Below are 11,437 nucleotides of genomic sequence, written 5' to 3'. Positions count from 1 at the left end.
TTCTGTCAGTAATGCTAATTCCCTTGAAGACTATTGGCAGCACCTTTCGAGGCAGTGCTAACTAAAAGTGCTGGTCACGCATCTGTGCCAGACTCCAGTAAATTTGGTTGTTTTCCTGCCACCAATAGAACAAGCAATAAAATAAGCAGCACCATCTCTTTTTTCCGTACAATTTTACATACAAAGCTTCTCTTCCATTTTCTTTTAAATTTTCTTTTTTACATAAAGTGTCATAGCGATTCTATCAATAAACGAACTGTAGACTTGAGTGCCATGTACACCATGTTGCATAAAATTTATTAAAAATATCTATACCAATTTTATCTCTTTCGGTAGTTTACGAATAAAAAATTTCTGCTCTTTAAAATAGTACCCATGTAGTTTTGAAGCCATCCAACACACTTCCAAAAAGCATCTCATTTACAAGAATGAAATTCAAACCATATTTTTCTGATGCAACGAAGAACTTTTCAAACTAGTTGTGTGGTGCCTACTTTAAACCATTTAGACTCTTGTTTAGTTTAGACATTTGAGTCTCCCCTTCACCACGGCCAAGCAGAAACATTATATAAACTTGTTCTTCTAAATCATTGAGGATGAAGGCATTATAGTATTACACACTTCCATCTGCTGGAAAATCCAATTACTTGTTAGTGCAACAGTTAGTAGGCACCTATGTAGTATACACTTTATGATAATCGGCCAGCTCTTTGATTTATTAGTCCTTTAGCCACCACGCTTGACTTGTACCTTTCAATGTGTTCATTAGCTCTATATTTTGTTTTGCAAACACATTTACAGCAGGCACACCTCTATAAAGTTATTTTTCTTTGAAGCACGGGAAATAGAGTTTGGTTCATAGAATAAGCAGCAATCAAAATGTATTCTCTCCAATATTTGATCGCCATATTTGCTTGAAACCTCGGAGCATGACGTGCAATTGATAATAAGTGCTGATGCATTCTCTCCACTATATAATTCTATTGAGGTTTATATACAGAGCTGGATCCATGAATAGTTTTTTTCATGAAGATCTACGACTTCAAGAGATGCCAAATCCAACCTTTCATGTTTGAGTTTAAGATATTCTAAACCGATGTTCAACCAAGCTACAAAATTGTTTTAACAAATGTTTTATCACATACTTCTGTCACATGAGAAAAAACTCACATTGTTCTTGAGTAGTCCTCAACATTAATAGTTAAAAGATAATGGGCTCTTGTTAAGGATGTCTATGATTAATGTGCCCATTTATCGCAATGCATAAGTTTGAATGCACTAAAACAGGAGCATTGCGACCGAACTATAACCTGGTTTGTTTTGCCATTGGACACACTTTACGAAAACACTTAGAGAAGGTGATTTCAGGACAACAAGATGAAAGCAATTTATTTCTAGATGTGGAGGGATAACCCAATCTCAGGTGCTAATGATTGAGGTTTATGCCATACGTAGTTACAGTAGCAGAAGTAAGAAGTAATACTATTAAGATATAGGGAAGCGAAACTTGAGGGAACTTTGATATTCGAAGAGGTTAAACTATAATCTATTGTAGTGCAGCAGAAAATGGATAGGCGTTACAAGCCACTTCTAAGCTCATCGACTCCAATTATCATCCTGGATATGAAGTCATGTATGACACTTCCAGAGGAGCTGAAAACTTGAATATCATTTCGCAGTTTGCGGACTTTATCAATTGACTGACTGACAAAAGGTTGAATTTGAAATTTGTTGAGGTTGATATAAGATGAGATTGCAGCTGCAAATGTATTTTCAAATGATTTATCAGAACTGCTAAAGATCTATCTTTTAAAACTTTGGATTGACCAAAAAGATGAGAGGGGGAGGGTCTGATCTTAAAATCGACAGTTCTCGAATCCTTAGGATCTGAAATCCAAGGCTATCGAACACCCTTTAAAAGTTCCATAGACAGAAACCTTATCATATATGGATATAGAGTTTGCAAGAAAGCAAAATGTGATCTCTGTACATGAGTCAGCAACTCTGCCACTATGCTTGCCTCGAACAGACTCAATCACTAGAACTGCTATTGCTAGTTACACTTAGCGCCTCAATATGTTGCGCAGTTAAATCAGTTCCAAAGAGCCTAAACGACTGACCTTGTTGATGCAGGAGGTCGTGCTTTAAGACCGATCTGCACTCCGGCCACTCCTCTGGCGTCTGATGGAGTTCGCCGGCTTCCAAACTTTTCCAGTTAATGTAGTACATGTTCTCAAGCCCTTTGGACCTGAAGAACGTAATCACATCCCCCGCCTTGAGCCCCTTCTCCCTCACAAACCCTCTCCACCCTCTGGTTAGGACGAAGCTCTGGCTGCTACTCCAGTAACAGTACTTGATCCTCCAAACTCGACCAGATTCATCCTCAAAGCTCAGTAGCAACCCGTCGCTTTCACCCTCGAGTAGCTGAGGGAAGCAAGCCTCGGCTTGATGCTTGGGAATCACGAGCCTGTTGAGCTTCCCCACATCGCTGGGCGTGAGGACTTTATCGAAGAGCTCCTCTTTTTCCAGGAACCGGGGACAAGACTCACGACCTGCCCATGACGATGAGGGGAAGGAGTCAGCGGCGGCGGCGCCCCTCTCCTCGGCAGCAGCCAGCTCGTCATGGTAGGTGTTCCTCCTGAGCATGTCGATGATCTCTTCCTTGGAGTGAGCCTCCAGAAAGCAGGTCTGATGCTGGTCTTCCCACACGATCCTGAAGTTGGTGACGGCCTCGCCGCCTCTGAACTTGAGGACGGCGACGTCGTAGGCCACCGCAGCCTCTACCTCGGTGCGAAACGTCCCCAGCCAGACACGGTGGTTCCGCTCGTATATCTGAGCTCCCCATTTGCCATTTGGTTGAGGAACCACTCCCTTATAGCGGGAGCATGGAAGCCTCCTGGTAGGAGTCACCAGTCCTAATCTGCTGTCGGCAATGGCGGTGGTTCTCGGCTCACTGTTGCTGCCGTGGAGTAAGAAGGGCTTCTGATCTTCTAACCCCCCGAGGCTCCAGCATTCACTGATTCTTTCCATGCTGCTCGGAGCTGCAGTGCGAATGTCCAGAACATGTGGAGAAAGTCGAGGTATTGCCCTCTCTGTCTTCGTCTTCCTCTCTCTCATCTTCCTTTCTTTAAAAGGCGGAAGATCCTGGACTATGACGCCATTAAAGTGAAAACACGAGAACAATATTACTGAGCAGATCTTTTTAACAGCGGCACTGTGACACAATATCTAAAGTCAAAACAAGAGCATATCTGTGTGCTCCTTTACTAAACTGTCCATATGTAAGATGGGTCGCAGCAAGCAACAAAAATCAGTAGACGGACACAGGACGCTGACTTAAGATGCATTTTTACTGTATACATATCAATGGTCCCTGTAGCTGGGACACCACATCTGAACAAGATGCCAAACGATGGCAGCGATTAATTGACTATCTTTTCCCGTTTTCCTCATTTTATCATAATCGAAAGATGCGAGGTCGGAGCAGAAATTTGCTTGTACTGAACATAAGGGGACGTCTGTTTGATGTGGGTTCACCTCCCTATGGTAAGGCATTAATGATGAGAGAAATCTAGACAGAGCGAGAAAGAGACCAGTATCGATTATGGAAGATAAGGGGACGTCTGTTTGATGTTGGTTCACCTCCCTATGTGAAGCCAATTAATGGCGAGAGAGATATCAGTACCGATTATGGAACAAGGCAGCCCCCTCCTACTTAGTCTGCAAGGAAGTGAATCGTTCGATAATGGTACCCAGGCTTTGAACTTGGCATTTAATGCTCACATATGGGACTCACTTGAAGTCGGCGTATCCACTTCATTGTTGCAGATTAACAAATAGCTAGCTCGAAATTATCCCCAGCCATGTTAGTTTAACCCATTCAGCAACTCCTGACTGTCTGAATATGAATACAACCCAAATTTTGGATGTACACAAGCACAGCTACCAGCAGATGAAAAGGGTCTGCAGATCTAGGAAGCCATTGATGAAGCGATAGAGGAGTACGAAGAAGGAAGTACTGAATGGGAGTTTTGAATGCGGGTTTCCAAGTGACTATGGTTATGGATGATGGTTGCAGGGAGACATGGACGAATTTAAGTTGCTGTAGATGTATGGCGAGTCTGAGCTGGTGTCCTCGTGAACAGGCTGTAAATGGCGCCAAGTTGGTGATCAGCGGTTCAGTGCTGTCCTGCTACTGAGCTGCGGATGCAATGAACGTAGAAAGAAAGCTGAAGAATTATCCCTACGGTGGTAACTCAGGAATGGACCCCAAAATGATAAAGTGAGGTGGGGAACCGATCAAGAAGTGTCAGAGATCGAGAATAAATTTCTATGGCAGATTCAGCACGTTTCATTTGCCTTCCCTTTTCTTGTCGCTCATGCACAACCTGTTCATGTGAGAGTTTTTTCTGCTGATCTGTAAATGCAGGCCCCTTCTTTAGTGGCATTTTCCGATCCCTTTTTAGACTCGCGCTTTTAATTCATTCCAGGCTTTTCCAAATTCATTCCTTTGTCTTCAAACTTTTGGACTTACCCAGGTAAAAAGTTAGATTTGATCACCTCAGGTTTATATTAGAAAATCTAATTTGATATCAATTTCAATGGAAAGATTGAAATTTGATGTGAGTTTCACCTCAAATTTATAGTCTTAGCAAACTATAGTTTTGAGGATGGCAGATTTAAGATTTCTATTATGCTTCAAATCCATGAATCCTCATCTCAGGTTGGGGAGAAGTATCTAAAGTGAGAATACGGATTTTCAAATATCTGGTGTAATTGTTGCATCTTTGAATCAAAGAATAACCTGAAAGGCTGGGATGTGAAGAACAAGAGTGCTTCGGTTTGGTCAAGATGGTTTCCGAATTCAATGGTTTAGAACTTCAAAGGCAGACTTGTCTCCGTCAAATCAGAACCAAAGCAGAAGATGGTGGTCACAGGAAAATGGAAGTTTATGAATTCAGAGAAATTGAAAATGGGTAACAAGGATTTGAAAATATCAGAAAATAACTAATAGGCGCCGGGATCAACTATATATGGATCCTCCTTTCATGGACATACGACAGACTTCTATTTCAGACAATTTTCCACTTCGTGGGACAACCATTTGCCCTCAATGTGGTACCGATGTTTATGATTTACAAGTTATTGGCTGCAGTGCATGTCTGATATCATTAATTGCCAAACACACTGATTAAAATCCATCGTCTTGAAAGACACCATTACTCCCTCTGAAGCCTGCAGGAACATGCAATGGCTATTGCCATCAATCTTTTACAATTTTCTCATTGTTTCTCTTTCAAGCATTCATCACCATTTCATTAATATACACACACACACACACACACACACACATATATATATATATATATGCTTAACCGTACATCTACAGGCAGGTAGCTGCCAGATGTTTTTTTCTTGCACTCGAGTCGTCCATTGAGCGATATTATTATCGAGTCAGTTTACCAAAGCTTTTAAAATGTCAACAAAGACGATGATTTTAATGACTGTAGTGTGCGCCCTTTGTCGTAAAGTTATGGAAGCCGAGGAGATACCGACAGTTGCCATATGGTGAGACGGTCATTATCAGCTTCCCTGAACACTAACACCGACCAAGAGAAAGAAAAATTAGGTAGGGATTGGTGGTTTTCTTTGTTATTTTAAGGCCATTTCACAGCATGCATCTAATTGCCATTTGAAACACAAAAATAAGTCAGGGACCCTCTAAGATTCTCTCTTTTACAACTTGTTAAGTACAACAATCAGTTATTGACTCCGATGCGATGCAACTCAGGAATCCGGATGTAAGGACAATAGGGGCCTTTCAGGTTCTTTTCTAAGCAATGGGTTATTAATCTCTCGCTCGCCCCAAATTACCCAATCAATTATTTGTTTAATGAAAGTACATCGTATGGGTGTGATAAATGTCACCAACTGTTTCTACAAGCTTTTAAGCTTCAGCAGCAGGTATATATATATATATATATATATATATATATATATATATATATATATATATATATATATATATATATATATATATATATATATATATATATATATATGCAATGTTGTATGTATCATACGAAACGAGGTCGTATTGTACGATATGTACCGTATGATGTATCGTATCATTTACAAAATACGATACGATACACCCTTCGTATCGTAAATAGGGGTATATCGTGTCTGTATCGTACGATACGTACGATACATGCCCCCGTATCATACCATACGAGCTGATTTCAAAAAAAGGAGGCTTGAATACCCTTTTTTCGAGTTTTCTCTATAAAAACCTGCTCCTTCTTCATTTCTAACCTAGAGATTGTGTCCTCCATGAAAGGAAATCATCGACTTTCATCGTTAAATCATCGATTTTCACCATGAAACCATCGATTAAACCATGGATTTGTGCGTGGGTGGCTGATTCCCATTGAGAGGAAAGAGGTTTTTCTACATCATGAAGATGAAGATGAACAAGAAGATGAAGATGAGGATGAGAAGGAATATGATGAAGATTATGAATAAGAGTCGAGAGTGCTTTCATTTTATATGTATTGACATTGAACATATTCACAATTTCATTATCATTTTGTGATGTAATACATAACATCTAAAACTTGTTTTTTAATGTGGTATCTCATAGACTTATAGACCTTATGACTTATGAATCTATGGTTATGAAATTATGATATACGTTATGTAATTGTTGATTTGTTGTGCTTTCTAGATTGATATTGTTATGAATTTTGATGTCTATGGATGATGAACCGTAACTTTATAGCAATAATAAGTCTATCATTCTGTAAACATGTTTTTTATGAAGAACATATTATTCTTGATTTTTACTGTTTTTTTATGAATTTTTCAATTTTTTTCCCTCTTTTTTCTGATTTATTTAAAAAAAAAAGCGATACGGTTACGATATGTTATGATATTTTACGATACAGCATATCTTAAAGCCAAACTGATACGGCTTACTATATACTTTTTACAACATTGTATTATATATATAAGGTGTACCTACTGCAAAAGCTTAAAAGCTTGTAGAAATAGTTGGAAAGAGAGAGAACAAAATAAAGAACAAAGAGAGGTGAGGTTTAAATGTATATATCGGGCCTATTTGGGCACCAATACCCGACTCACACTAGCTTTATTGGGCCGATCCGGAGGTCAAATAACCAGCCCAAGCCTGACTACCCATTGGGTACCCAGCCAGCATGATGCTCACCCTTAAAGGCAAGAAAACAAGAAGGCATGCACATAAAATTAATTTAAAAAATTAAACACCATTAACTTATATATATACATATAATATATATATATATATATATATAAGTTCCATGATAAAATTTATAGTTCATCAAACTATGGACCTTATGTCAGACTTAAGATCTACATATAGAATCCTTATTTTATTTATTTGCATTGACAAAAAAGGTCGGATTTAAGATCATTGGGGGAGGAGCTGATCTTTAAATCCACGGTTTTCAGATCTTGAGAATCTCAAATCCAAGGCTATCAAATGTTCCCATGGTGAATAAGTCCATAGATCTACTACTCAGGTTTGGAAATTTATGTGATCAATTGATTATACATGTCAGGATTGATCCTTTCTTGATTCAAGTGCCAATACTGATATTGAAAATCATTATTGAATGCAAAATTTTCAATGCATTTGGTTGATCAACATGCTATGATAAGTAATGGTCATTAACATTCACTTGATTAGAGAAGAATATAATATACTAAAGTCCACTTAAAAACAAGTTATCCTTTCCTAAATATGATGACCATGTGACACTTGCGCATCATGCCAGAAGATTGGGGAGAGTTATGGATGTCAGGCCGATTGATTGACCTGACAAAAATGCTGGTCATATGCAGAGCAATCCATCTTCTCCTCCGGCAACTAATCTTGTTGGTGTTGGTCTCGGCATGCTTCAAAGTTATATGATAAAGTTTCTCATGGCCCTGCCTGGAGGCCCTTCTCCTTCACAAACCCTCTGCAGCCTTTAGCTAGTCAGGACATAGCTTTGGCTGCTATTCCAGAATGAGTACTTGATCCTCCAAACTCACCCACCTTGTTTTTCAAGCCTAGCAATAGGCTATGACTGCAGCCGTTGAGCAGCTGAGAGAAGCATGCCTCGGCTTGCAAGAGCAAAGGGAGGGGGGGCCACCTAGGCCGTGGCCCCACCCCAACTAACTGGAAAAAAAAAATACATTACAAAAATTGAAAATTTTTATTTGGATAATGTATTTTTTAAGTTCAGGTATATCTTAGCCCTACCCAAATAAGTTTGTTGGACTGTTTGGCCTACCCTTGAAAAAAATATTCGCTCCGCCCCTGTTAGCATGGGGCTTGGGAATCACGAGCCTATTGAGTTTCCCCACATTTGTTGGGTGTCAGCACCTTATCAAACAGCTCCTCCTTCTATGTGAATCCAAGGAAAAACTCTTGCCCCACCCATGTTGATGGGAGACAAGAACAGCCATTAGTGTTGCTCTTGGCCATGGCCAGCTCTTTGTGGCAGGTGTTCTTCTTGAGTGCGTCTATGATCTCTTCCTTGGAGTGAGCCCTAGGAAGACGGTTTGGTATTGGTCTTTGCACTATTAAAGGAAGTCTAAAGAATGTGCAGGAAGACTCCAATATGGCACGAGAGTTCTCCAATGGTAATCCCTCCAATACAAGACTAGGAAATGATGAAGATAAAAACAAAGAAAATGAAACTAATATTTATTCCAAAACTGTAAAACAATATTTAAGAAGCCTGTCATGGTACTTACCAAAAGAAAAAAATTGTAAGATTGTTGTTAATTCTCCCCTTGTATAAGGAATACATAGTGAAAGCCCCTCTCAAAAATATTGATCCAGCATAACAATTGGATAGGGATTAAACACATGAGACACATGAGACTAATCCTAAATATATTGATGAAAAACATGAGATTAATCCTAAATATATTGTATGGCAAAAACATAATCAATTACTATTAAGTTGGCTCATTACTTTTTTAACTGAACACGTTCTTGCTCAAGTCATGGGCTTATCTTCATCATATTTTATTTGAAAAAATTTATGGGGAAGCTATGTTGCTCATTTTGAATCCATGATAATGTAGTTGAGTCTCAAGTGCAGACATTAGAATGGTTTCAATGACTATTGATGTCAAATGTTGTGGACATCCGTCGACCAGTTTTGTTTGCCAAGTTCTAAACAAACATGGACTACCTTTTGCAAATTTATTTACTTTTGTCTTTGAAGCTTGCTAACATAGCAAGAGTCATTTACTTTCTTTTTCTAAATCTTTAATGCATGCTGAAAAACCTCTAGATATAATCTATTTTTATGTGTGGGGTCCTTCCCTGATAATAAGTACAGATGAATTTATATTTTATGTGGTGTTCGTAGATGCTTATTTTAGATATACGTGGCTTTATTTTCGAAGTATAAATCTGATGTGATTATTGCTTTCAAGATGTTTAAACAACATGCTGAAAATGTTTCTTAAACTCTAAGATCAAGTACATTCATTGACTAGGGAAGAGAATTTCAAGCCAGCCAAAATATTTTGTTGAGAACAACATTGGACATCGAATTTCTTGTCTAGGCAACTGACATCTATCTCATGGCTCACACTCATACACCTTAGAATTACTTGACATATGCCTTTAGCACAGTATACATCTTATCAATTGTATGTTGATCAAGCCTTGTAACATAAATCTCCTCTTGAAACCTTGTTCAAAAAATCCCCAAACTATGAATTTTTTTAAAGTTTTTGGTGCACATGCTTCTCATGTTTGATAGATTATCGAAAACATAAAGTCGATTTTAAATATGAGCAATGTGTTTTTCTTGGGTATGCTCTTTTGGCCATCATAGCTACATCTGTCTTGATTTAAAGACAAATTGTATCTATATTTCTGGGAATGTTGTTTTTTACTAAAACAGATTTCTTTTGATAAATTTGACTATAGAAATACTGAAAATGTTTTGACTCCACTTAGAATAGAACAGTTTATTATTTCAGCTCCTAATCTGCCGAATCTTGATGTTTCTGTAGTAGACAACTCAGCAACTATTGACGTAGAAAACTGGCCTAATATGGATAGACAATCACTAGACCCTACAGTGTTGCCTAGTGTGCCTCCACACTCATTGAACTCAACTCAAACACCTAGTGTGTCATCTCTCTTACCAGCCCCAACTCTAACACACACTTTGATCACTACATCTCAAGATGGAACATTCAAACCTAGATTGTTTAATGTTGGAAAATTTTGCCCTACCACTGCTTTATTTATGATATAAGGAGAGAATTATGATACCATTACATTTAGGGAGGTTAATGTTGACCCAAATTGGTAAGCTGCAATGAAAGATGAAATTTTAGCCCTTCAAGATAGTCAAACCTTGTCCATAGTACCCCATAGTCAAGCTTCACATGTTTTGGGGTGCAAGTGGATATACAAAATCAAAGAAAAAAGACTATAGAACCTTAGAGAGATATGAGGCCCATTTAGTAGCCAATGAGTTAAGTCAAACTGAAGGACTAGACTATTTTGAAACCTTCAATCCTTAAGTCAAATCCACTGCATAAGATTAGTATTATCTATAGTCTTAAAAGATAGATGGATAAATTCAGCATATAAATGTTCAAAATGTCTTTGTTCTTCTTCACATATTCTTAAATGAAGATGTTTATATAGAACAACCACTAAACTTTCAAGACTCTCAACAACCCCATTATTTTTTAAAACTCCATACAGTATTCTACTCTTTAAAAAAAGTGCCTAGGCTTTGGTACTCTAGATTGAGTTCATTTCTCAAAAATTCAAGTTTTAAGGATCCAAATTTGACACTTCACTATTTATTTTTAAAAGAGAAAATATTATCATTTTTGTTTTAGTCTATGTAGATGATATTATTGTAACAGGTAATTTTCATAAGCATATCCCTAATCTGTTTCAAAGTTTTGCTAAGGAATTTGCTATGAAAAATCTTCAAGAATTAAATTTCTTTTTAGGTGTTGAAGTCCATAGGTCACAAAAGCGAATTAAACTGTCTCAAAAAATATATACATTTTGGAGCTTCTCATGCAAACATATATGGTCAATGCCAAACCTGCTTCTATGCCTATGGGTACTTCTCTCATGTTAACCAAAGAAGGAACTCCATTCAATGATGCTACACTTCATAGAAGTGTTGTTGGGGCACTCTGATATGCTATTTGAATGTGTCCAGGTATAGCCATTGTAGTAATATGTCAGTACGTGCAAGATCCAACAATGGAACACTGGACAACAATGAAAATGGTTCTTCGGCATTTAAAAGGAACAATTGATTATGGATTAAATTTAGAAGCAAATACTCATGCATCGGTTAATGTCTATGGGGTTGGATGTATAGATGACTAGAAATTAATCTACAAGAGG

At 38.0% G+C, this 11,437-nt stretch overlaps 1 protein-coding gene across 1 annotated transcript; it reads right to left on the bottom strand.

The window, feature by feature from the left end:
- Positions 1 to 1,922: 1,922 nt before the first annotated feature.
- On the bottom strand, positions 1,923 to 3,131 carry LOC116267740 (AP2/ERF and B3 domain-containing transcription factor RAV1-like). The gene has a single exon (XM_031649617.2). It carries the CDS (start codon positions 3,115 to 3,117, stop codon positions 2,032 to 2,034), a length of 1,086 nt encoding a protein of 361 aa, XP_031505477.2. The 5' UTR covers positions 3,118 to 3,131; the 3' UTR covers positions 1,923 to 2,031.
- Positions 3,132 to 11,437: the final 8,306 nt, after the last annotated feature.

This window comes from Nymphaea colorata, chromosome 14, assembly GCF_008831285.2.
Source record: "Nymphaea colorata isolate Beijing-Zhang1983 chromosome 14, ASM883128v2, whole genome shotgun sequence".
NCBI lineage: Eukaryota > Viridiplantae > Streptophyta > Magnoliopsida > Nymphaeales > Nymphaeaceae > Nymphaea > Nymphaea colorata.
This window is presented reverse-complemented; position numbering and strand designations above follow the sequence as displayed.

Bases quoted from the DNA above. Each gene is read 5' to 3' on its own strand.
- LOC116267740 (XM_031649617.2), bottom strand. From the start codon at position 3,117: ATGAGAGAGAGGAAGACGAAGACAGAGAGGGCAATACCTCGACTTTCT.